The sequence below is a fragment of the Colobus angolensis genome, unplaced genomic scaffold, assembly GCF_000951035.1.
Source record: "Colobus angolensis palliatus isolate OR3802 unplaced genomic scaffold, Cang.pa_1.0 Scaffold40, whole genome shotgun sequence".
NCBI lineage: Eukaryota > Metazoa > Chordata > Mammalia > Primates > Cercopithecidae > Colobus > Colobus angolensis.
In genome coordinates, this window is record NW_012117377.1 from 8,856,785 (window position 1) to 8,883,989 (window position 27,205).

The 27,205-nt window shown below is 41.6% G+C and overlaps 2 protein-coding genes across 2 annotated transcripts in view; one reads left to right on the forward strand and one right to left on the reverse strand.

Annotated features, from left to right (window-relative positions):
* SCCPDH (saccharopine dehydrogenase (putative)) overlaps positions 1 to 22,452 on the forward strand; it is a gene marked incomplete at its 5' end in the record, with an annotated part of 61,420 nt that extends 38,968 nt beyond the window's left edge. Inside the window, 7 exons of the mRNA XM_011955775.1 lie at positions 13,003 to 13,133; positions 13,732 to 13,849; positions 14,673 to 14,792; positions 14,899 to 14,955; positions 19,057 to 19,168; positions 20,697 to 20,778; positions 21,819 to 22,452. Of these exons, the coding sequence (XP_011811165.1) occupies positions 13,003 to 13,133; positions 13,732 to 13,849; positions 14,673 to 14,792; positions 14,899 to 14,955; positions 19,057 to 19,168; positions 20,697 to 20,778; positions 21,819 to 21,924 (726 nt within the window). The remainder of the gene's footprint in view (positions 1 to 13,002; positions 13,134 to 13,731; positions 13,850 to 14,672; positions 14,793 to 14,898; positions 14,956 to 19,056; positions 19,169 to 20,696; positions 20,779 to 21,818) is intronic.
* Positions 22,453 to 26,377: 3,925 nt separating this feature from the next.
* KIF28P overlaps positions 26,378 to 27,205 on the reverse strand; it is a 75,527-nt gene continuing 74,699 nt past the window's right edge. The window contains 1 exon segment of the mRNA XM_011955776.1: positions 26,378 to 26,527. Coding sequence (XP_011811166.1) covers positions 26,378 to 26,527 — 150 coding nt within the window.

Consider the following 27,205-nt stretch of genomic DNA (forward strand, 5'->3'; position numbering starts at 1 on the left):
GACCACTGGTGCAGGAAGGGCCACTTTTCCTTTTCTGAAGGTGGACAGGATCCTTTTTTTTTTTTATCCAAGTAGCCTAAATGACACAAGACCAGTATCCGCATTCATTTCCACACAGTCCTAATTCATGACAATGTACTTATTTTCTGCCATATAGCCTCTTTGCTAATTAAGAGAACCACATCCTATTCCTAACTTATTACTATTAGTGACAGCACAGTCATCAAACTTCAAGGTGACTTGTTTGGGACCCCTTTTTTCTTTTGTTTTGGCTAACACTTATATCATTTATGAGCCCCCACCAGTCCTCAGTCCTTAATCTTATTTTTAAAACTGTGGTCATGGGAGGCTCAGATGGGTCATAACACACATCAGGCTGGTCATTTCCTGGGCTACGTACCTTGCATAGAATAGCATTATACAAACAAGTTTTTTTTTTTTAGAGTTCCAGTATACTTATAATAATCATAAAATAATAGGACTGTAGCAACTTCTTGTCCTACCTCAGTGACTTGATGTATACGGTGGGAACAGTCCTCAGTCTAAGGAAGGTCAGTTAAAGTCATTACTGTACAAGTCCAAATTTTAAGGAAAATGAGTCCCGTGATGACTTTTCTCATGCTTCGGCTGTGCGTGGACCAGTCAGCTTCCAGGTGTGACTGGAGCAGGGCTCGTCATCTTCTTCAGAGTCACTTTGGAGGGGTTGGCAAAGCTGCTCCCATCCATGTACCACTCAGTCTACCGATGTTCAAGGATGGTTTTGGAGGTTGAGCTTGCTAGAGTAAACTGAGTCCAACACCTCTACACAGTTATGTTCAACTGAGCTCTCTGATACCGGGAGCAAGGTGGTGTTTAGGGTGTTGCAAACTTCAGTGGTTCTGCAGGGATTTTCACAGAGCAAGCTTTGGTACTCAGTTAATGTAGCATTTGTTAACCAATGACTATCCTTTGGTAGTCATTAAAGTTACTACAGCTTGGGAGGTCTTTATGTTCAGGTCTTGCCCAAGGGTTAGATTATCTGCTTCTTGTGCTAACAGGGCCATTGCTGCTAGGGCCCTTAGACCTGGGGACCAGCCTTTGGAAACTCTCTAGTTGTTTTGAGAGATAGGCCACTGGCTTTGGCCAGCGCCCCACAGTCTGGGTTAAAACTCCAACTGCCATTTTTTCTCTTTCTGACACATAGGGTGTAAAGGTTTTGTCAGGTCAGGCCCCGCCGACATGAGTTTTTCTTTTAACTCATGAAAAGCTCATTGCTGTTGGTTGTAATAAATGTAGTTTATCCAGTTAACATTTTTATTATTTATTTATTTATTTATTTATTTATTTATTTATTTATTTTTGAGACAGAGTCTTGCTCAGTTGCCCAGGCTGGAGTGCAGTGGTGAGATCTTGGCTCACTGCACGCTCCACCTCCCGGGTTCACGCCATTCTCCTGCCTCAGCCTCCCGAGTGGCTGGGACTACAGGCGCCTGCCACCACGCCCGGCTAATTTTTTGTATTTTTTAGTAGAGACGGGGTTTCACTGTGTTAGCCAAGATGGTCTTGATCTCTTGACCTTGTGATCCGCCCACCTTGGCTTCCCAAAGTGCTGGGATTACAGATGTGAGCCACCTCACCCGGCCCAATTTACATTTTTATTAACTGTCACCTACCAGAATACTGACTCAAATCCTGCAACTATTTGATTTCAAGCTTTAAATTGATCTGGTATTCCTCATGGGACTCCAATTGTGTCTAAACAGACGTGAGAGTTGAAAGACCCATAAGGGGCTTCTCTCGCTTTATGATGTCTTATTTTTTCTAAACCCTCTAGTTGATGAAATGCCAGGGTGAAAGTGATAGCCAATTGGACTAAAGCACAAGTGCCACTCCAGTTATTCGGCAGAGTGCCCAGTAAAGGTCCACCACAATACCACCACACATCCACTCAGAGATGAACAAGGGCTGACTGATTGATAAGCTCTTGAAAATTGTTAAGCTCACTCCATCCTTTCAGGTCTCCAAGGAACGCTAAGTTTCCTCCCTGTCATGAGAGACACGAAGTGAACTTAGCATTGAGAGATGGAGGCTGGATGGCCCCCGGGGGCTGACCCGCAGGGTGCTGAACTTTGGGATATAGTACAGAGAGCTTGGCACGACTTATTACTCCAGGCTGTAGAATCCTGGAAAAGAGCTACCATGCAGCCCACGCCTGGTCAAGTGCAGGACCACTTTAGTGGAAGGGGGACATTCTGGGCCTGTGGCCTGCCATGTGCATGAGCATAACAATTGCTTTTGTTTAACATGCAGATGGAATATTTGATCCATTCCAACCAGGCATTTGTATCTTGGTATCCTGTCTTAATTGCCAAAGTTTGTTTTAAGTCTTTAACTTCTATGATCCTCTAGTAAAATGAATGTATGATTTTGGGAAATTACAAAAACCAATTGGGGCAGTCCATCCTTGCTCTTTAGTGGTCCACAGAACGTCAGACCAACTATGGCATGAAAGCTCTACATCGGGGGGCAAGACTCCTGGTTGGCACTGGGGTCTTTATCGAAATCTCCCCGGATTAAATGGTCCTAGTTTGCTAATGCCCAGTCTGAGGAAAGTCAGGAGGGACAGAGGTACTTTTCTGAAGTAGAGAGCTATCTTTGACTTGGCAAGTCCCCACAGGGTATAACAAGGCAAGCATTAAATGCAATATTTGAGGTGAAATCGACTTGGTTATGTTAATAACCAGATGGTCAGCAATAGAGCGAGGAAAGAAGACAGAATAATAGAATAGATGAAAGAGTTAAATCTTTCTTAGCTTTAGTTTGGTAGGGTTTCCCCTGGGACTGTGGCCCACGACTGTGGAGGGGGTGATGCTTTGACTTGGGTGTGATGAGTCCATCTCTTTTCTGCTGTACAAACAGCAGTGTCAGTGGTTAGCAGCACAAGGTAGGGTCCTTCCTAGGCTGGCTCGAGTTTTTCTTCTTTCCACCCTTTGATGAGAACGTGATCTTCAGGCTGGTGCTGGTTTACTGGAAATTCTAGATGTGGCACTTGTGCTAAAAGACTTAGTTTTGAGGGAAATGAAAGTGGAAGATAAACCAAGTATATAATTTCTAAGAACTTGACTTTTTGTTTTAAATGTGGGGACATCAACAGTGGACTTTATAGTCTTTGGTGCTTTCTTACTGAGAAATTTCTTTTAGCAACTATTTTTATTAGTTTTTAGACCAAAGAAAGCCAGATACCATTTTATGTTTAATAATGCTTCTTGTATGATATTTATACCAGATAAGCTAAATTTCACCTTTATATTAGTGTGCTGTTAATGTTAAACTTATTTTTAATAAAACTTTGTATACATATTTATTCAGTTTTTAATGTCAGACCATAAGATAAGATTTTTATAGACTCTTTTTAACCTTTTATAATCTTTTTTAAAGAGCAGTTAGTGCTTTAAAGAAAAACCCATTGTGTTTTTACTTTAATGTCCAGGTCACAGAAAAACTGGATGATACCCCTTTAACTTCAGCTAATATATTTACACAGAGAATTTTTTTTTATAATCAATGTTTCAAAACTTGCTTAAACCTCTAAAACAATTTTTTTAACCTTTTAATGTAAGTAAAAATTTACATTCTTATGCCTCCTTATAATCCTTTTACCAAAGGTATATTTTACTTTCCTTATACACCTTGCATATAAACTTTTTTTTCTCCAATAGTTTTACATTCAGGAGTCCTAGTTACTTTTAAATTATACAACATTTCTTGCATAAATTTTTTTAATAACATTTTTCTTTTTCATGACCTTTCGCAGACAGTTCTTTGACATGCCTCAACTGACTTATTACAAACATTTCTTTCTTTAAACAGCCAGTTAATTTATTATAGGACAAGAATTTACCATATAACACTCTTTTTACATAAATTCTGTCCCTGCTTCCCCCCCCCTTTTTTTTTTCCGAAGATGATAACCATTCTTTTCCAAAGTGAACTTCTTGTATGTCTGTGGACTAGACTGTCTGAGGCCACAAGATTAGAAGTTACTATAATACATGTTACACTGTTAACCTTTAGCAAACTTTACTTTTGAAAACCTTGTAAGTTTGGGATTTTAATTATCCTTTGCTATTAATAGGACCTCATTTGGTCCAAATTAACTTAGAATTGATATAGATGGATTTTTTTTTTTCCTTCAGTTACCTGGGAGGAACCATCAATGGTCCTGTCCTGAAGGGAGTTCCTCGTAGATCTGGTCGGACCTTTGTATGGTAATTAAGATTTAGATCCCCTGTTAGGAAACCTGCTGGGTTACAGGAATTTTCAGTGGTTAATGTTAAATCATCCTTTTTTTTTTTTATCCCTTAGGATGCTTCTGAACTGGTGAGCTGTGCTCACAATGAGCTTTCCGCTAAAAGTTATTTTTTTACTTTTTTCTGTTAGCAAAGCAGTTGCCGCTACAGATTGAATGCACTTTGGGCCATCTGTGGGTTACTGGGTTAAGGATTTTTGGTAGGAAGGCCTCAGTGCTTTCAGGATATGCCCTTGTTTACACTGACAACAAAGTGGTATTGGAGTGTTATAGGGTTACGGAGAATACCTTAAATTATCAATTATAAGTTTTAATTTTACCTTGGCTTTTAAATGAATAGGGTACACTGTTTTTTTTTCTTAACTACTTGTGTGTATGTGTGTGTATATATATACACACACACACATATATATATATCTTTCTTTCTCTCTCTCTCTCTGATTTTCTGTCTCTTTTTCTCTTTGACTTTCCTTTTGCCTCTCCCTTTCTCTTTCTGTCTCTCTCTGCTGGTCTTTCCTTGCCTCTGCCTCCTGCTTATGCTGCTGTTCTCTCAACCACTGTCAAGGGGGCAGGTGGTCTAAAACCAGCTGTAATCAAGTGTCTGTGTATGGGAAGTGGTCTGGGTGCCCTGACTTACGGGTTACCTTGTGCCATACCTTTGAAAGAAGGGACCTGTCCAGGTTTCCTTGTGATGGCCAACGCACCTCTAATGCTGGCCAGTCTATCTTACACAAAGTTTTAAGTTTTCCTAGTGTCATAGTACTCCATAGTCTCCGTTGTCATAGTACTCCATAGTCTCCCTTAAACCCTTTCTTGAAATTTTTCAACATAGTTCCTAGTGGGGTGGGCTTACTTTGTGCCTGACCCATGCTTCTTCGAGACAAAACACCACACTCACACGTACACCACAAAAGAAAGAATGGGTAAAAAGGGCACACACACACTTTTACAGTTTACACCAAACCAGAATCAAAACAAAAATCAGAGTATCAAGAAATCCAAGCCAGGTCAAAACCAAAGTATCAAGCAATCCAAGTCAAGTCAAAAACAAAAACCAAAGTGCTGGTACAGGCACTCCGTGGGTAATCAGGCCACGCTTCCACTCGAGTGGGCAAGTTCCAAAGACTAGTCTTACCAAGTTTCAGACGTCCGGACTTCAAGAGCCAGTTCCTTCCCGGGTGTTCAGCCACTGCGTTGATTCTCCACGGGGGCCTGCCACGCGCTGCTCTGGCGAGGCGTTCCACTGGGGTAGGTGCCTACCCGGGAGGGCTCTCAGGATCCGCGTCGCTCAAGCTGGCTGGAGTCCCCCGCAGGGATGTTCCACAGGGCAGGCCTAAGCTGCCTAAGGGGCTGCCTCAACCGTCCATTAATCACCTCGATTCCTGGTCAGGGAACCAAGAAATGTAGCAGGACATGCTGCAGACAAAACCCCTCAGACACTGAGTTAAAAAAGGAAGGGCTTTATTCGGCTGGGAGCTTCAGCAAGACTCACATCTCCAACACCTGAGCTCCCCGAGTGAGCAATTCCTGTCCCTTTTAAGGGCTCACAACTCTAAGCGGGTCCGTCTGAGAGGGTCGTGATCAACTGACCAAGCAGGGGGTACGTGACTGGGGGCTGCTGCACCAGTAATCAGAACGGAACAGAACAGGACGGGGATATTCCCAGTGCTTTTTTAATGCAAATAACCGATTAGGTTAGGGGTGGATCTTTACCAGGCCCAGCGTGTGGCGCCGGGCTGTCTGCTTGTGGATTTCATTTCTGCCTTTTAGTTCTTACTTCTTCTTTCTTTGGAGGCAGTCATTGGGCATAAGACAGTATGAGGGGTGGTCTCCTCCCTTAAGGCAACTTTACTTCTGTAGAAGGGTGTGTCTCGTGGATGAAGCAATGGTGAGAGCACAGCTGAACAAGGGAGGAGAAAGCGTTCTTATCCCTGACACAGGTGGCCCTACTGCTGTGTTGCTCCCCTGTTGGCTAGGGTTGGACTGCACAGTCTAAGCTAATTCCGGTTGACTATTTTAAAGAGAACAGGGGTACAAGCCAGAGTGACGGGGTGAGTAGCTTGGCAGGAAGAATAGTTACAGAACACGTGGCTCAGGATGACTAAGAGCAGATGACCAAGGATGACTGAAGTCAGGGCAGGTGACCACGGGTGACTAAGGTCAAAGCAGGTGACCAGGAGTGACTAAGGTCCCAGCAGGTGATAGAGGCTAGATAGGGGTTGTTTACTAAAACTAGGGGCAAGGAGACATAAAGAACCAGGAAGTTAAACTTTTAAAATAAAGAACAAAGAACAGGAGCGGAACATACTGATACATTGGTTCTTGGAGAGGATCTCAGAACTCATTGTACTTAACAATTTACAGGCTGAATCTTTAGAAGAGGAATTTATTATATCCTACATGGCTAACATGGTGGAACTCCATCTCTACTAAAAATACAAAAAATTAGCTGGGTGTGGTGGCAGGTGCCTGTAATTGCAGCTAGCCTGGAGGCTGAGGCAGGAGAATCACTTGAACCCAGGAGGCGGAGGCTGCAGTGAGCTGAGATCACACCACTGCACTCCAGCCTGGGTGGCAGAGCAAGACTCCATCTCAAAAAAGCAGGTTGATTTTGCCAAGGTTGAGGACACACCTGTCCCGTGACACAGCCTCAGGAAGTCGGGATGACATGTGCCCAAGGTGGTCAGGACACAGCTTGATTTTCTATATTTTAGGGAGACATGAGACATTAGTCAATACATGTAAGAAGTGCATTGGTTCGGTCTGGAAAGGCGGGACAACTTGAAGCAAAGGCAGGAAGACTGGGAGTGAGGAGGGAGGTTCCGGGTCACAGACAGGTGAGACACAGCGTTACATTCTTTCAGTTTCTGATTAGCCTTTCCAAAGGAGGCAATCAGATATGCATCTGTCTCAGTGAGCCGAGGGGTGACGTTGAATAGAATGGGAGGCAGGTTTGCCCTAAGCAGTTTACAGCTAGAGCTTTCCTTAGTGATTTTGGCGGCCCAAGATATTTGCCTTTGACAAGAGCAATCAGAATCAGTCTATGATTCAATTTTTTTTTTTTTTTTTTTTTTTGAGATGGGGTCTCACTCTGTCGCCCAGGCCGGAGTGCAGTAGCACAATCTCAGCTCACTGCAACCTCTGCCTCCCCGTTTCAGGCGATTCTCCTGCCTCAGCCTCCTGAATAGCTGAGATTACAGGTGTGCGCCACCACTCCCAGCTACAATTTTTTATGTATAAATAAAAAGCTTAAGAGAAAAAGGATAAGGAGTAGCTGCAGAATAACAGTCTAGTGCCAGACCTGGGCAACCTGTCAGGAAATTTGTTGACTCTAGCTTAAGATATGTCAGAATCTGACCATTTTTTTTTTTACTACTTCCCTTGGTACCACCAATTCTACAGTCTATGCTCAATATAACAGCCACTGTGATCTTTTTCAGACATAACTTAGACCATGTCACTCCTCAGCTCAGAATTGCTGCATTCAGAAAGAAAGCCTGGTCGTTACAGTAGTTTGAATGGTTGTGAACGATCTGGCCCCAGTGACCTCTCCAGCCTTCTCCCCCACACTTTGCCCGTTTGTTCTCCATTGACACTGATTTCTGCTCCGCTCCTTGGACACACCTGCACACTCCTGCCTTAGAGCTTTTCTACTGGCAGTTTCCTTTGCCTGCAAACCGTTCTCCCAGATATTTGCATGCCTAGCTCCCTCACCTCCATCAAGTCTTTTCTGAAATGTCACTTTCCTAACTGAAGCCTGCCCTGACCATCCTATTTAAAATTGCAAACCAACTCCTTTGCCTAGCACCAGCAGTTCATGTTATCTGCTGTCCTTTTTCTCTTCTGCTGTGGTGCTTCTCACCTTCTAAATTCTAGATATGATCTTTTCTGTTAGCTTCATCACTGTCTCTAAATGTGAGCACCGCACAAGGAGGGATCGTTCTCATTTAATTCACTGAAGCCCTAGAGCAGTGCTGGTCACGTAATAGCATCTCAATAGTTGTTTGTCGAACGAATTCAGTGGACAAGGCTAGCGTAACTTTGATTTCAAAACCCTGCAAGAGCAATTCCATAATGGAAAAGTTCAGTCTAGTCTCATAGGAACATAGATGTAAAAATCCTAAACAAACTTTAGTGAATTAAAAATAGCGATATATACACAGAATAATATATTTTGACCAAACTGGTTTTAGAGCAGGAATGCAAGGTTTGGCACTGTATAATCTATAATTTACCTCATTACAGGCTAAAGTTAGAAAATCATATGATCATGTCAGTAGAAAAAAGTAGATAGGTAAAATGTAATATCCATGGTTAAAATTTACAGCACATAAAAAAGGGTGAGTTTGTGTCCTTTGTAGGGACATGGATGCAGCTGGAAACCATCATTCTCAGCAAACTATCACAAGAACAGAAAACCAACCACCGCATGTTCTCACTCATAGGTGGGAACTGAACAATGAGATCACTTGGACACAGGAAGGGGAGCATCACACACCGGGTCCTATTGTGGGGAGGGGCCAGGGGGAGGAATAGCATTAGGAGATATAACTAATGTAAATGATGAGTTAATGGGTGCAGCACACCAACATGCACATGTATACATATGTAACCTGCACGTTGTGCACATGTACCCTAGAACTTAAAAGTATAATAATTTTTTAAAAATTAAAAAAAAATTTACAGCAAACTAACAATAGCAGGGAAGTTTTTTTTTTTTTTTAAGCTGTAACAACCTGGGTGTGGTGGTGTGCAGCAGTAGTCTCAGCTCCTTGGAGGGTGAGGCAGGGATAGCTTGAGCCCAGGAGTTCAGGGCCACAGTAAGCTATGATCACATCACTATATTCCACCCTGAATGTCACAGCAAGAGACCCCCATCTCTTTAAAACAAACGAAACTTGTAAGAAGTGTGACGCCCAGTGTTTAACATGAAGAACTTTTGCTCTGACATCAGGAATAAGACACAGATGCCCATTATCATTACTTCAGCCAGATCCTCGCCAGGGGAATAAGGCAGGAAAACAGAAATGAACTGCAAATAGATTAGAAAGGAAGAAACAAAACTATTTTCTATGGATGATATAACTGTGAATGTAGAAAATCGAAAAGAACCTACAGATAACATTAGCATTAATAGAAGAGTTTTGTGAACTGCTGGTAAAACTCTTTTCCAAATAAGGTCACATTCTGAGGTGCTGGGGGTTAGGTCTTCAGCATGTGAATTTCTGATTCTGGGTGGGGATGCAATTCAGCTCGTAACAGTGTCTTTCAGGAATGTGTCCATTTCACCTGGGTTATCTAACTTGTGGGCATACACTTGTTCATAGTATTCCTTTAGACTCCTTTTTATTTCGATAATGTTGGTAATAATGTTCCCTCTTTTATTCCTGATTTTAGTAGTTCGGGTTTTCTTTCTCTCTCTCTTTTTTTTTTTTTTTGGTCTGTCTAGCTAAAATGTATCAGTTTTGTTGACCTCTTCAAATAACCAACTTTTGGTTTTGTTGATTTTTCTATTCCGTTTCATTGATTTCCACAATAGTTTTTATTGTTCCTGGATATGAAATTAATATAAAAATCAGCTGTATTTCTGTATGCCGGCTACAGTTAGAAGGTGATTATTTTTGTAAAAAAGACCATTTATGATAGCATTAAATAAATAAAGTACCAAGAGTAAGTAATAGAAAATGTACAAGATTTCTGTGAAGAAAACTGTAAACCTTTATTGAGGGGCCATAAAGAAGACATAAATTGAAGGATCCAGCGTATTCATGGATTAAAATATGAATCCATTTTGTAGTTGTGAATTTTCTTCAGATTTGTTTATAATCTCATACAGTTCCCATCAGAATCACAAACGGATTTTTTGGTTTGTTTTGATGTGCATCTTGACAAGCTGTTTCTAAAATGTATGTGGAAACTCAAAGGGCTGAGAACAGGCAGGATATTCTTGAGAGAGGGTAAAGCAGAAAGACACTCCTGCGTATCAAGACCTGTCATTAAGTCAGGGTAAACCCTTGATACACAGTGTCATTTTTCTTTTCTGTTTACAAGGCCACTTTTATTTGTGTGTATTTACTTTTCATTCGATCAGATGCTCGAGGAGCACAGCATCACAGAGCTGCTGTGTCTAGCGGCCTCAGCAGGAAGGCTGCTTTGGAATTAGGCACACTTAGTGCCACTGTTTCCGTGGGCACACGTTACCTTTCTCCATGTTACTCTGGTTTTGCCTGGTTTGCTGCCAGGAGTCAGTATTATTCTTTGTACTCACTTTATCTCAGCCATAAATACCTTCAGTTTTAAGAAGAGCTGTGTCCTCCCTTTGGTTCTAGAGATCCCGCTCATAGCAAAAATGGCCTTGGACCACAGCTTTCCAGACATACTTGTCGTTTAGAATTCCTCCTCCCAGCAGGCCTCCAGGCTTCAAGATGGCAGGAACAGGAAGGGGCTTTTCAGGAGATGATGCTGGGACAATTGAGTATCTGCTTGGAGAAAACATGGAATTGGAATCATACTTTTGCACCCTGCACAAAAATCAAGTTTAGATGGATTGTGGAAGCCCTCACGGTTGGGAATGGCTTCTACAAAAAGACAAAGAGGCATTAAATGTAATGAAAAAGCGATACACTTGTGTACTTTTAAAATTGAGAATGTTTCCCAAAACACACGGGTAAGAAAGTCAAAAGGCTAGCTGCAGTGTAGGAGTTATTTTACAACACGTGATAAATCCTGACATCACAATTTCAAACATAAAAAGCCAAATGCTAAGTAATAAATCATGCTTGACTGCATTTCTGTAAAGCTTAGAAACAGGCAAAACTAATTGTAATGCTTAGGGATGAATTCTGAGGTGATTAAACTCTAAAGAAAAGAATCTTTCTTGATTACTGTAAAGGCAGGACAGAAGGAGGGCCTTCTTAGTGGCTGCCTGTAGTTCTCGGCCTGGATGTTTACATGTATGTTGACTTCATAACATATATCAATATACAATTTAATAAAATTATAGTAGGTACATCTCTATATTTTTCTGTGAAAGGCAAATTTTTTTTTTTAAATTGAATGTAATTTTTTCCTTTTTGATGGCTTAGTCGTATAAGAAAATACTTTTAGATTTTTAAAAAGCTGTTTTCTCCTGGTGTTTGGAATCTTCACATTTGTAGAGATTCACATAGGCCCTTTTGGCTAGGCTCAGATTGAGTGACAACAAATCAAACCTTTAAGACTTTAGTTCTGTTGTAGTTTTAATAAAACAGAAGAAATAAATCTGTACCAGAATGAAAATTAGATTTGGTATCTCTGCTTTTCAGTATCATCAAAGCTGAGATAGAAAAACCTGAATCTTTTGATGGTTTTATTGTTTCTCTTAGTTTGTTTATTAACAATGAAAGATACCATCATATCTGCCTCACGGATATCCCTCTTTGAAAATCTTGTGATAGAATTAGTTTTGAATCTTTCTGAATTATTCTGTTCACCTAAACAATGTAAACAACATAGAAGGAAGGACATAATACAATGACATACAATCAATATAATAAATGAAGTTTATTCATGTAATAGAGAATTAAAAGGCCCACCTAGAGGTTGGGAAAGAAAGGTCAGCGCTAGGCCGGGCGCGGTGGATCACGCCTGCAATCCCAGCACTTTGGGAGGCCGAAGCGGGCGGCTTGCCAGAGGTCAGGAGTTCAAGACCAGCCTGGCCAACATGGTGAAACCCTGTCTTTACTAAAAATACAAAAATTATCCGGGCGTGGTGGCACACTCCTGTAATCCCAGCTACTCAGGAGGCTGAGACAGGAGAATTGCTTGAACCCGGGAGGCGGAGGTTGCGGTGAGCTGAGATCGTGCCACTGGCACTCCCTCCTGGGCGATAAGAGCGAGACTCTGTCTCAAAAAAAAAGGCCAGCGCTGTGATAGTAAGTTCAGAGGTCATGTCCTCTCCTGGGGTCTCATCTCAGCCACCTGTTTCTCGGTGGCGCTGGGGGTAAAGAGTATTGGTAGAATGGAAGGCACTGACAGCCCAAAGTCTCATGAAAGGATGAAAAATCAGTGAATAAATGAGAGTCTGAGTAAGATCAAGCAAATACTAAGGACTCTGCACTGGCTGTGATACCAAAAAGAAATCAAGGGACTGAGGAAAGCAATTAAAATACAAATCATATTAGTGAACTTTAAATGTTTTAAAAGATTATTTTACCCAGACTTCTGTAGGAAGACAGATCTATAACTTGGGGCTGGAGTAAGAGGCGTTGGAGGTAGACAGGGAACCAGGTGTAGCAGGATGGAGAGATGCACAGGACGCGGTGTATGTATGCATAAAGGTGCACACGGGCGTGTCCGGAGATGTCGAGGAGTTTGTGTAGGATCGAGAGAGGATTAGGGTGGCTATTTCTGCAGATCATATGGGGCAGGAAACGAAAGGATTAGAGTGGCTGATCTTGAAGGAATATGGTCAATTAGTTGAGTAAAATTGGTGAAGTAAAACTAAGTAACTTATTACAGAATATAAAGAATGATAGGAGGGGAAAAGAAAGGGCTTCTCTTGGTGTAAATACTGAGTACGATCAAGCTAATGAATGTGACTGCTCCCTAGCTGGTCATGAAAATTCTCCTCAAGATTATTAAATAAGGATTATGCCTTGTCCAAATATAAGTGAAAGATTGTTTGTAACTACCTCTTAAGACATGTTTCTTTAACTCTTGAAATATTTTATTAGGGGTTGAGCATTCATGATGGTACCTGGAAGTCAGCCATTTATGGTTTTAGAGATCAGAGTAATTTGAGAAAACTACGAAATGCATCAAATCTGAAACCTGTCCCACTCATTGGTCCAAAATTGAAGAGAAGGTATATTTACTTAAAATCCATTTTTTATATATCTAGTCTAAGTATATTGTTGTTGGTTTGGCTATTAATAAAGTATGTTACTAAGAAAAGCTTGGAGACTATTTTGTAATAAGTTCAGAATTGTTTTCACAGATAAATAAGTTATGATTAATACATTACCATAAGCTTAAGTACTTCATATATTATAAAACATTTGAATCCTAGGAAATAAGTGAATTTTATGACTTTTCCCTATCAATGTAGAAATTAACTGTCAACTAAATTTTATGCGGAACTTTTTTTCTTTTTTAAAAATGTACTTCAGTTTTATACTGCAGGACATATGTGAGGAGTTCAGAGATAAGAATTTAGGGTTGGGCTGTTGAAAGGAGCATTCTGGTTTTTTTGTTTTTTTTTTCTTTTGAGACAGAGTCTCTCTTTGTTGCCCAGGTTGGTCTCAAACTCCTGGCCTTAAGTCATCCTCCTGCCTTGGCCTCCCAAAGTGCTGGGATTCCAGGCATGAGCCACCGCTCCCGGCCACTGATCTGCTTATTCAGACATTTACCAGCCAAAGCTGTAACTGCAGGAAATGCAAAATATTCATAGGCCTGTCTTGCAGGTGGCCAGTTTCTTATTGTCGGGAACTCAAAGGTTATTCCATTCCTTTTATGGGATCTGATGTGTCTGTTGTAAAGAGGACTCAACGTTACTTGTATGAAAATTTAGAGGAATCACCAGTAAGTATAATATATGGTTTATTTATCAATAAAGAATATTCTGTGTGTGTTACAGTTCCCCTATCTATTCAGTGTCAGATATTTTTGTTTATAAGGCAGAAAAAGGAAGAGCTAAAGAATACATGTTTCAGCCTCTGGAAATATACAGAATCATTAGGGTAGAACATTTTGTATTTTATAGCCTTGTCTTTTGCTTCAGATCTGGCTGCTGAGTATCTTTCTAATGTAACACAATAGCAGCAAATTTAGTACGGGAAATCCTGCTGTCATAAGCACCCCAGCATCCCTGTTTAGCGTTTCAGTTGCTAGAAACTCTTGCTTGTGGAAATGTCTGGAACCCTTTCTGTCCCTTCTCTCCTTGCCACACCTGGAGTGCTGTCCTGCTGCTTTTGGTGAGGAAAGTAATTGCTTTCATTCTGAGACTTCAGGAGAAAACTATATTTCAAGTTAAAAGGTGGAGGGCATTTTCTCATAGGAAATTCTCTGCATTCTGTAATGTGTGATTGCTAAACTCAGATACAATAGGGATTATGGAGATTTTTGTGTCCAAGTAGGGGAAGCTAATTACTATTTATAAACAATTTTCTTTAAAAAGTAGACTATCATACTTCCTGTTCACCAGGTCTGACAAACAAGACAGAAAATAGGCTCCCAGTGTCTGGTTTCTGAACAAGGTTTCAGAACATAATGCATTTATAAAGTGGAAACTGCTTTTGTTCCACATTTGTGATGGAAAAGAAAGGTACAGGTAGCTAACATTCTTGTATTACTTGGTCTACAATGCAGGGAGTAATGTTCTAACTTTGTATTCTCCGTCATCCAGGTTCAGTATGCTGCTTACGTAACTGTGGGAGGAATCACCTCTGTTATTAAGCTGATGTTTGCAGGACTTTTCTTTTTATTCTTTGTGAGGTTTGGAATTGGAAGGCAACTTCTCATAAAAGTAAGTAAGATTTTATGAAATTAAATTATTTTTATTAGAAGTATTTTCCATGGGTTTTAAAAAAATATCACTGAGGTGTTTTTTTGTTTTTTGTTTTTTCCTTTAGTTCCCATGGTTCTTCTCCTTTGGCTATTTTTCAAAACAAGGCCCAACACAAAAACAGGTAATCCTTTCTTTTGTATTCAGACACTAAAATAATATTTTCTTTGTTTTTACTTTTCCTCAGTGCGATGACAGTATCATCTAACACTTGACAGGGCACTGTGTTTCAGACACTCTTTTAAGTGCTTTATGTCAATTAGATAATTGAATCTTTTCAAACACCCTTGAATGTAGGTATTATTATTCTCTCCATTTCACAGATTAGAGAACTGAGGCACACAGAGGCTAAGAAACCTGCCCAAGTTTCTCCAGCTAGTACATGCCCCAGCTGGGATGAGAACCCAGCCATTTAGCTCCAGAAATTGTGTTCTCTTCACTTCTAGAAATCTCAGATATTTTTCCTCCTCCATTTTTCTCCTCTGTTATCTTTTCCTTTGTGCCGCCTCTGCCCCCAGTTTCACTTCCTCTTCCACACCCCCTGGATTCTGGTGGATCAAGTGAATTTCTGTGTGTCCAGTGTCCCTAACAATAGGACTGCCTCGTTTTCTACCATTTGGCTCACAGATCCCAACCCTGGCTCAGGCCTTGGGTCATTAGCTTTCATCTCCTTGACACGAGGCACGCCGGGGGAAACCCCACTGCTGAACAGATGGTCGCAGCAGGTTCCCATTTCCCCCTCTGTGGAATGTGAGCATCACTTGCTGATTCTTTTCCTTTTCATTAGTCCTGCCTCTTATTTCCTCTCAGTGGCTTTTTTCAAAATCTATCCAACTGCAGCTGTCTTCCCTATCTGCAAATTATCCCAACTCCTACCTCACTAAAATAACTGAGAGCACCGTTTTGGATCCCCTCAAATTCCTACCTTCAGACCTATCATCACTGTTCCCATCTTGACCGTCTTTCCTCCTCTCTGGATGACATATTCCCTTGTACAAGGCTAATCCCCCCGCCTGTGCACTTAATGTAAGCACTGTGCAGGAATGCGCCACCACGCCCGGCTAATTTTTTTGTATTTTTAGTAGAGACACGGTTTCACCATGTTGGCCAGGATGGTCTTGAACTCATGACCTCGTGATCCACCCGACTCAGCCTCCCAGAGTGCTGGGATTACAGGCGTGAGCCACCGTGCCCAGCCTCTTTTTTCTTCTTATTGTGGTAAAATACACAAAACATAAAATTTACCATCTTAACCATTTAAAAATGTTGAGTGGTATTAAGTACATTCACATTTTTGTGCAGCCATCACCACCATCCATGTCCAGAACACTTTTCATCTTGCAAAACTGAAACTCTACACCCATTAAACAATAACTCCTCATTTCCCCCTTCCCCCAGCCCCTGGCAACCACATTCCACTTTCTGCCTCTATGAATTTGATGACTCCAAGTGCCTCATGTAAATGGAATCAGTCTTTGTCTTTTTGTGACTGGCTTATTTCACTTAGCATAAGGTCTTCAAGATTCATCCATATTGTAGCGTATGTTGGAATTTCTTTACTCTTTAAGGGTGAATGATTGTTGCCTGTCGGGATCACATTTTGCGCATCCATTCATTCATCAATGAACACGTGGGTTGCCTCCAGCTTTTGGCTATTGCCAGTTATGCTGCTGCGAACGTGGGTGTACAGATAACCTCTTCAAGATTCTGCTTTAAATTCTTTTGGGCATATACTCAGAAATGGAATGCTAGACCATACGTAAATTATATATTTAACTTCTCGAGGAGCCACTAAATTGTTCTGCAGAGCTGCTGCACCGTTTTACCTTCCCACCAGCAGTATACAAGAGTTCCAGTTTCTCCGCATCCTCACCGACATATTATTTTCTGTAATGGCCGTGAGGTGGTATCTCACTGTATTTTTGACTTGCATTTACCTGATGATTATTAGTGTTGAACATCTTTTCATTTGCAATTATTGGCCATTTGTATGTCTTCTTTGGAGAAAATATTTTCAAATCATATATTTGACAGAAGATTCATATCCAGAAAATAAAGAGAACTCCTAGAACTCAACAACAAAAAACAAACAACCCAATTCAGAAATGAACAAAAGGACTAGAAAATATTTTCTGTTATTCTTTGGGTTGCTGTTTTACTTTGTGGATAGTGCAGGTTCCGGCTCGTGGCTGGTAGTGCAGGCTTCTGTCTCTTGCTTCAACTTTTCATAGCCTTCCTATGCTTGCTTTCTTCCCACTGCTGTCCAAAAGATCTTTCTAAGACAGAAAATCTGACCTTGTCATTGCCTTCTTTATAAAATGTTCCTGACCCACTGCTTTGGCAGTGATTCTTAACTGAGATTTCATATATCAGAATCATGGCCAGGCATGGGGGCTCACACCTGTAATCCCAGCACTTTGGGAGGCTGAGGCAGGCGGATCACTTGAGGTCAGGAGTTTGAGACCAGCCTGGCCAACATGGTGAAACCCCATCTCTACTAAAAATACAAAAATTAGCCGGGCATGGTGGCGCACACCTGTAATCCCAGCACTTTGGGAGGCTGAGGCAGGCGGATCACTTGAGGTCAGGAGTTTGAGACCAGCCTGGCCAACATGGTGAAACCCCATCTCTACTAAAAATACAAAAATTAGCTGGACGTGGTGGTGCACGCCTGTAGTCCCAGCTACTCAGGAGGCTGAGGCAGGAGAATGGCGTGAACCCGGAAGACAGAGACTGCAGTGAGCCGAGATCGCGCCACCGCACTCCAGCCTGGGCGACAGAGCGAGACTCCATCTCAAAAAAAAAAAATAATAAATAATAATAATAATAATAATAAAAAGAATCACCTAGGGAGCTTTTTTCACCTACACAGGCCCTCATCCTGCTTCTGGACATTCCGATTCAGTAGGTCTGCAGTGGGGCCTGAAAGCATAGAGCATTGGTTCCCAGCTGTGGAAGAGAAGCCAAAACAGATGACCAGAGACTCTGGTTCAGTTGGTCTGGAATGCAGCTTGGGCACTGGGGCTTTCTAAACCTGCCCAGTGGCGCTGATGTGCTGCCAGGGTTGAGAATCACTGCTGTGGAGGAAGGAAGAAGGTTCCAGATGTGAGTGGTTCTGGTACCCACCCCCGGAGCACAACTGGCCGGAAGTCCATCTTCAGAGACCCTTCATGATCTGGTTCTGGACGGCACATGGGTTTCATGTTTCATCCAGCTTTGAAATTAATGGGTAGGAGCCACCCAGAGACGATGCTGGGTTGGATAGTGTGTGTAGCCTGAGAGAGGATTAGAACCCATGAGTGTGGGCACCATAGCAGGAGAGGGGACAAGTGTGGCATGTGTAGCTGACCTTGTCTGTACCTCTTGAATTGTATGTTCTGGAAAGGCTATGCTACTACATCCCTTCTTCCCTTTAAATAATGGGTTCTCCTTTCTGGAATCCATCTACTTTTTGAGTTTTAAAAAAATATATTAAAATGTGTTTGTGTGTGTGTCTGTATACACTTCAGAAGCATTGCCCTCTGCCTGGTAGATTAGTAACACCCTCCTCTGAGCTATTCCCGTATGTTGTAGTTTGTGTCTCATATTGTTATTTAATCTGGTTCTCTCTCTCTCCCCCTTCCCTCTTATTAAACTGTAAGCTCCAGGAAAGGCAGTGATCATATATTTATGTCTCAGGGCCTAAGATGGTCTCTGACCCTTCGTTAATACTTAATAAAAATGTGTTGATCATGATTGCATTCTTTATCACCTCATTCCTAAATTTAGTGATTGTGAAACATGCTAGGATAAGTCCTCTAGAATTTAATTTTTTGAGTCTAATTTTTACATCTTTAAGTGGAACAATTATGAAACAGTTATATACCTGTACTCCAGGCCCATTTTCCATTACTTGCTGGTTATTTTTGTCTTATCGCCTCAAATAGGTATCTAAAACCAGATTTCTATATTCTGCCCCCCAATAAAAACTATTTCCAGTTCATCTTTATTTCTTCCCTATTTCTTACCACTCCCCTACCCCCAGCATCACATCAGTCTTCAAAACTTACAGCTTCAAAGAGTTAATTTTCACTCCCTGCTTAAATGATGACAGGATATTCTGGCAGATGAAATAATGTTTTCATCTGTTGAAAATGTCTCCCTTGAAATAGAATAGTCGGTTTTACTGTGTTCCAGAAGGAAATGACGTATTTATGAAATGCGCCCTTTGCTTTCTCTTTCACAGATCGATGCCGCCTCATTCATGTTGACGTTCTTTGGTCAAGGATACAGCCAAGGCATTGGTACTGATAAGAACAAACCAAATATCAAAATCTGTACTCAGGTGAAAGGACCAGGTATTTCACATATCACTTAAGAATGCTTGGGAATCTCGTACTCTTAAGCTGTAAAGTAGAATGCCATTACAAGCTTTTTGAAGCTTGTTTTAGAAATACATTTGTACAAATTAAGTAACTTAAAATTATTCTGTCAAAAGAAGATTGAAATTATTGATATAATCCAATTTTATTAGTGCATCCTTCCCTCTGGCTTTTTTTGGAGTATGATTCAATAATTCCGAATGGCAAGTTTTAATTAGTATTAATAGGAAAAGGGATTGGTTGATATTTACCTGTTTGAGTCTCATATGCAAGCAGTGTAATTATAACATCAGTCAAATCTGTAGTCTAGGATTTCTTTAGTCTCTGAACACCCTGACATTGTTTGTAAAATGTGTATGCACACGTGCACTTTTCAAGGGAAGGGAATGGCTTTTGATAGGTTGTTAAAAGAATGTTGCCCAAAAACGTTCAAGAACTTTTGCTATACATTTTAGAGAACTGTGCAGAGACAGACAAGTCCACTTGTGAACTGTGGTATAATTACTGTCAGAGACAGACAAGTCCACTTGTGAACTGTGGTATAATTACTGTCAGAGACAGACAAGTCCACTTGTGAACTGTGGTATAATTACTGTCAGAGACAGACAAGTCCACTTGTGAACTGTGGTATAATTACTGTCAGAGACAGACAAGTCCACTTGTGAATACTGTGGTATAATTACTGTCAGCCCTGACAGGTCACAGGCTATTATTTTTTATTGAGACGGGGTCTCACTATGTTGCCTAGGCTGGGCTCAAGCAATCCTCTTGCCTCAGCCTTCAGTCCTCAGTGTTGGGATTACAGGCATGAACTGCCATGCCTGGCCCGCGGGGGATTTTAATCAAGCCAGATGATAGTATGTTTCCATCTTGCCCTTTTCTCAGATTCCCACCTGACTTTTTAAGGTAAGTTGACTGTATTTTCATTATTTGACAGGATTATAAATGCTAACGTTCCATTTGTTTATAAACATTTTTAAAACTTACTCGTGTTTAGTCATTTTTCTCTAAGAAAAAAATGGAGAGGGTTTTTTTTGTTGTTGTTTTTAAGTGAAGTGTGTGAATACAGATAGGGATCGGCTCAGTGTATTAATAGAGAAACAAAAAACCCAGGATCGTTGGCTTCAGTGATTGTCAAGAAGCAGTGCAGTGCAGTGGGTAGGAGTGTGGACTCCGGACCCGGCTGCCTGGGTGTGCTTCTGGCTCAGTCACTACCTGTTAGTTTGGGCAAGTCACTTAACCTCTCTCTCTATGGGATAAAAATAATATTGACCTTAAATAATTGTTATGAAAATTAAATGAGTTTAATAGATTTAAAACAGTACAGTTCCTAACACTTCATAAATACTATAGAAATGTTATTTTTGTTAAGTGACTAGAGTATCTATTGAAAAGAAATCTGCACACCTAGAGTTAGATATAAAATCTACCATTGGATTTTTGATGTCGTTGAATGGATACTTCATGAATGCTTTCTTTATCCTTGATCAACTGTTTTCTGCAGAGGCTGGCTATGTGGCTACCCCCATAGCTATGGTCCAGGCAGCCATGACTCTTCTGAATGATGCTTCTGATCTACCTAAGGCGTAAGTTTGGTTTTCTTCCAGTTAGAAGATATCTTTTTTATCTGTGTTATATTTTAGCTTATTTTGATTTGATTTTCAGGCTTTGGGTTTGCACATAAGCATTTATAGTTCAGTTCCTTTGCTCCAAAAATATAGGTAAATTAAAACTTTGAGAAGGACAGCTTCTTACCAGCCCAGAGCTGGTCCCAGAGGAACAACTGTGGAGGTAAATGAGAGGAGACAGAAAAGTCGGAGAGCCATAAGTTAACTTCGGCTCTTTATAAAAATAGCTCAAGTCCAGAGTCAGCCACACAAAAAAGCTCCCTGTTGTTAAGTAGTATTACTAGGAGCCTCCAGTCAGTGCTGAACTACACCCAGCTGGCAGTAGTAACCCTGCCTGACACCAGCATAAGTGGAACCATAGGATCCTGGCTAGATGATGATCAGACGTACTGTCTTACTGGAGCATTTAGCTCTCACCCTGAAACGAGGCGGGCTTTTCAAACGAGCATAGTCCTGCTGCTGAGAAGTAAATCAGGCATGACCCAAAACAGGATTAATAAAAGTAAAATTTGTACATAGTAAAACCTATATACAATTGTTTTGAATACTTAGGTCCCCCTTGAAAATATTTAGCATTTATGAATGTTAGCTATCATATTTTTAAAAACTTCTTTTTCATCCAATTTAATCCACTTTAATAATAATTGATTACCTAAATTTATTCCATTCGGGTCTTTCTTTAATCCCCGCGAGTCTGAGGACTGTCCTTATAAACAACAGCGGTTCTTCAGGGTGATGGCGCACAGTGTGCCCCTTGGACACAGGCATAGAATGGAAACAGTATCACCAGGAACGGAGCCAGTCTAGATAGGGTTGGCTGTGGTGCAGGTTTCTCCTGACTAATAGCTACTTGCTCATTTGGCTGATTCTAGGAAGGAAGCCGTGATGAGCATGAAGACTCGGGTTTTCATGGGTTCTGTAGCAATTTGATAGTGAGGCCTGTGAAATAGGAGACTGGAGAGGAGCTGAGTGCACTGTTTCTTCTTCTTGTTTTATAGGGGCGGGGTCTTCACACCTGGAGCAGCTTTTTCCAAAACAAAGTTGATTGACAGACTCAACAAACACGGTATTGAGTTTAGTGTTATTAGCAGCTCTGAAGTCTGAACACTGGAAGAATTAACTGAAGTCATAACATGCGCGAATTAACAGCTTCTCTATTTGATATTTGAAACTCTTCTGTAAGCCTGAGTGTATGTGGAAACGATTGTCAAATCTAAAATATCTACATATTAAAAAGCAGGAAATTGTCCTAGCTTACCCTAAATTTCAAATCTCAGCTGATTTTGTGATTTTATTGCTTGTAAGAGAGAACTCATATTTGACGTATTTTTCACTGATGTGTTCCTGGTAGGTTTTCATGAATGAGCTGGCAGGTCTGAGGGGAGGCGGTGCCCACTCTGTACAGCAGCAGCATTGTTCACGGAGGGCGCACACCAGCGTTAGTGTCCAGCAGGAACTGCTGCTTGCCTTACCGCAGTAGGAAGGGAATCTCACCTTCCAGTGAGCGTCTCCACATGCTCTCTTGAGCCTTTGCTAAATGAAACTGCACTCTTTGCTATTTTTGCCTAGTTTTTCGCCCATTTACACTGCTTTTGGACTGTTACCTAAGTTGAAAAATAAAGGGTTGTCAATTGAATGGTGGTTTAGTGTTTGGACCGGCCTGCGTATTTGTATAGTGGTAGAAACACGCTGCTTAAGTGGCCTAACCTGTTTCTTGCCAATAAATGGGCTTATCATTTTATCTTTACCTAATTCTGTATCTGTGACTAGGTTTAAGGATACAGCTTATAAGTTGCTGTCAATTTTCACTGCCTAAGCAGAATTTTTCTCTAATTTACTTTTTGTATTTTAACTAAGTTTTACATGGAAGCCCTAAAATAAGGCAAAAGACATTTTCTTTTGTAATAAGCATATAATAAACACATATATACATAGCGATCATGTTGTTCATTACCTAAACAAGACAACCACTCCTTTATGGAATTTCTACTAAAAAGTGGGGAAGATAAAATATTTAGGAATATGATTCATGTTGGGAGACCCTTCTGTTCTGCCTATAAGAAGAAGGAGGGTATCTAACTCGAAGATGGGGATTCTTGGTGGTAGTACTGCCCACCCTACCTCTGCTTCCTCTGTCCTGGCCTGGTCATCACAAGATACAGATCCTCAGCTGTGCCCTAACTTGTGGGACCTTAGGAAAGGTTTTCTCAGCTCTAAAATTAGAAAGCGGTGCCGGAGCAATAGAGCCCGCGAGGAGCTGCACATCTGAGTCACAAAACAGTAATAGGCTCCTTAGCGCCTCCGGGAGTTTGCATTCAGGAGGTCAGGAGGTCGGAGCCTCTGTGTTTTTGACAACGCATTTGGGAACCACTAGGTGAAGCTATCCTGTCCCTGTTTCTAGCTTTTGCAGTGTATTCTCGAGCGTTGACCCTGATTCTGAAGGTAGCAGTGTGACCCCGTCCTCTGGCTTGAGGTACGTGTGTGTCTCATCCTGATTTTCCTTTTAATCCCCCAAGGTTCTGCCTGCTCCCATTTGCTGAAAGTATATGACTCACCTCAGGTGAGTAAACTGCTAATTGTCAAAAACGTTGAGGCTCAGTTCAAAAGACCTCCCTCGGCCTGGCCGCTGGGAGTGGGAATGGCTTCTGTCTTTTGAACTGAGTCTGCCCAGCCTCTACTGTTACTGTGTCTCACTGACAGAGTCTCACCAGGATTCTGTGATGCCTTTGTTGACCCTGTCCTGGCTGTCACCACGAGGTGCTCCACACTTGGCCTCCAGGGTTACAGCAGTTTTTTTAGTTCACTTGTGTATGTGGTCAGGACCTGAGCTGCACGCAAAACCCGTGCCTCCCATACGAATCCTTGGACCTTGCTATTAAGTTGAAATCACTAGCCCAGATTCCCTGGTCTTTCTAGAGAGGTTCCTTTTTGGAGCCCTTGACAGCCTCTCCTGCCAGTGCAGCTTCAGCATCATCCCATTTGACTTCCTTAACTTCATATTTTAGGGAGCAAGGAGTGAGGTTGTCACCCCCTTATTTTCCCCTTCCTGATTTTTTCTGCATATCAGCCAGGACTCTCAGGGTCGGTCCTGCACCGTCAGGCAGCAGGCCATCATGGTTGGGGATGCAGGCTCTGGCATCAGCCTCTGTGCTTACAGTGGCCTAGGCAAGTTACTCAACCTCATCAGATTATTGTGAGAATTAAATGAGCTAACATGTTTAGCACTTGGATTAGTGCCTGGCACATGGTGTAAGCACTTATTAAGTTTCACCATTATCACTACTGTTGTTATTAGAAGTCTTTGGGCTGGGCACGGTGGCTCATGCCTGTAATCCCAGCATTTTGGGAGGCCGAGGCGGGTGGATCACTTTATGTCAGGAGTTCGAGACCAGCCTGACCAACATGGTGAAACCTCGTCTCTACTAAAAATACAGAAATTAGCTGGGCCTGGTGGCGGGTGCCTTGTAATCCCAGCTGCTCAGGGAGGCTGAGGCAGGAGAATTGCTTGAACCCAGAAGGTAGAGGTTGCAGTGTGCTGAGATCACACCATTGCACTCCAGCCTGGGCGACAGAGCAAGACTCCATCTCAAAAAAAAAAAAAAAAGAAGAAGAAGTAGTAGTAGTAGTCTGTCTTTGGCCCCAAAAGTTTTTTTTTTTTTTTAAAGTTCAGGGGTACATGTGCAGGTTTGTTACATAGGTAAAGTGACATGGGGGTTTGTCATACGGATTATTTTGTCACCCAGATATTAAGCCCTGCACCCATTTGTTAGTTTTCCTGACCCTCTCTTTCCACCCACTCTCCACCCTCTGAGAGGTCCCAGTGTGTGGTGTTCTCCTCTGTCCATGTGTTCCCATCACTTAGCTCCCACTTACAAGTGAGAACATGTGGTATTCGGTTTTCTGTTCTTGCATTGGTTTGCGTCAGTTTGCTGAGGATAATGACCTCCAGCACCGTCCATGTTGCTGCAGAGGACATGATCTCATTCTTTTTATGGCTACATGGCATTCCATGGTGTATATCTACCACATTTTCTTCATCCAGTCTAGTATTGATGGACTTCTAGGTTGATTCCATGTCTTTGCTATTGTGAGTAGTGCTGCAGTGAACATACACACATGTGTGCCTTTATAATAGAACAAGTTATATTCCTTTGGGTATATGCCCAGTAATGGGATTGCTGGGTTGGAAGGTACTTGTTTTGAAGTCTTTGAGGAATAACCACACTGTTTTCCACAACGGTTGAACTAATTTACACTTTCACCAACAGTGTGTAAGCATTCCTTTTTCGCTGCAGCCTCGCCAGCATCTGTGTTTTGTTTGTTTGTATTTTGAGACAGAGTTTTGCTCTTGTTGCCTGGGCTGGAGTGCAATGGCACGATCTTGGCTCACCACAACCTCTGCCTCCTGGGTTCAAGTGATTCTCCTGCCTTAGCCTGCCGATTAGCTGGGATTACAAGCATGTGCCACCATGCCCGGCTCATTTTGTATTTTTAGTAGAGTGGGAGTTTCTCCATATTGGTCAGGCTGATCTCAAACTCCCGACCTCAGGTGATCTGCCTGCCTCCCAAAGTGCTGGGATTACAGGCATGAGCCGCCACATCCAGCCTAGCATCTTTTTTTTTTTTGACTTTTGAGTAATAGCCATTCTGACTGGTGTGAGAGGGTGTCTCATTGTGGTTTGGGTTTGCATTTCTCTAATGATCAGTGGTGTTGAGCTTTTTATATATCCTTGACTAACACCCATCAGTCAATTTGTGGAATCAAGATTGGCTTCAAGATAGACTAACTCCTAGTAGAGTTTTCACTAACAGTTATAATCCTTGAACTGCAGACCCTACACTGAAAAGGTCCCATCATATGGGCATTCCTGCTGCTGAAAAAATTCAACATAACAGTATTTCAGATAAACTTATGAGAAGAGAAGAATAAGTAGAGGTAGAATTCAAACTTGTTCAGAGCAAGATACAAAATGAGAGACATGAAATAACCATTGTCTGCAGGTCTGACAGCAAGCAATGTAGATAAAAGAGCTTCATTTGAAGTTTTGAACTGTTTACCATAAAAATACTAATGGTGAATGCTTATCAATCACGTCTGTGTTTCAGGCACTGTTCGAAGTGCTTTATGTTCATTAACCATTTGCCATAAATACTGTTATCCTTCCCATAAAACAAATGAGGAAAGAGGGGCTTAGAGAGGGCAAGTCAGTGGCCCCAAACCCTGCAGTTAGTAAGTGATGGACTCAACCGGGATTTCACCTCAGCAGTCTGATCCCAGAGCTCCGAGTGCCAATCATTCGCCCTCTCCCTCCTCCCACCCTCCACCCTCAGATAGACCCGTGTGTGTGGTTCCCCTCTATGCGTCCAGAACGGAGGCCATTCCAGCAGCCGTTAGGTTACAGAGATGATTTGCAATCACATGGAAAGAGGGTTTTGCTTGAAACTGGTAGAAGAAATAGGTAAAGTAAGTGGGAAATGAGGTAAGCTTGTCAGCTACACAAATCATCTTCACAACTCGAAGCTTGAATATCTTCAGTTTTCAGTTGGTGTGTCTTCACTATTTGACATGCAGTAAATATTCTCTCTTCTTTTTTACTATAAGAGCAACATCCTTTTTCAGTTTCCACAAGCTGGATTCAAGTAGATCCCCCAAATCCTTAAACATCTGTGACCATTGGTTTACGAATGGTCAAAGCATTTGATCATCCTCTAAAAAAAAAAGTGAAAAAAATGATAGTGATAGGCTTAATGTCATCAGAGTAAAAAATACTGTGTGTATGTGAGTGGGGTGCCCAGTAAGTTCCCCTCAGGGATAGAAAACTGCATTTGAAAGCTGCTAGCAGAGGCAGTGCGTCACCTCGGAGCAGCTGTGTTTCGGACGACCCTGAGTTACTGCCAGTAGGGAGAACTGGCGAGATAATTCAGATATTTTCTGTTGGAATGTTACTTCCACAGTGTTTTATGCTGTTCAAGGAGTGTTAAAGGAGCCAGGGGGTGTAGGAGCTCTCCCATTGGTAGCCGTGACCGGTGGAAGCAAGTACCCCTGAGAACTGGGGATGCCCTGGGACAGAGTCCTGGAGACAGATGGTGGAGGAGATGGGACCGCACTGGCCGCAGATGAGAGCGGCAGAGAGCAGGCGTATGACGTGGCGCTGGGATTCACTTTCTGTTTCCCTGAGTATTAGCGAAATGCCTGTTCAAATCCTTTGCCAATTTTTTTCTAATGTGCTTTCCAACATACTATCTTTTTTTTAATCTTAAAAGTAATTGTTCTGAATACTAATGCTTGCTAAATAATACTAATATATTTTCCAGGCTGTGGTTTATTTGAAACTCTGTTTATGGGGTCTTTCATTTAACCAGTTACTATTTTTTTTTTTTTTTT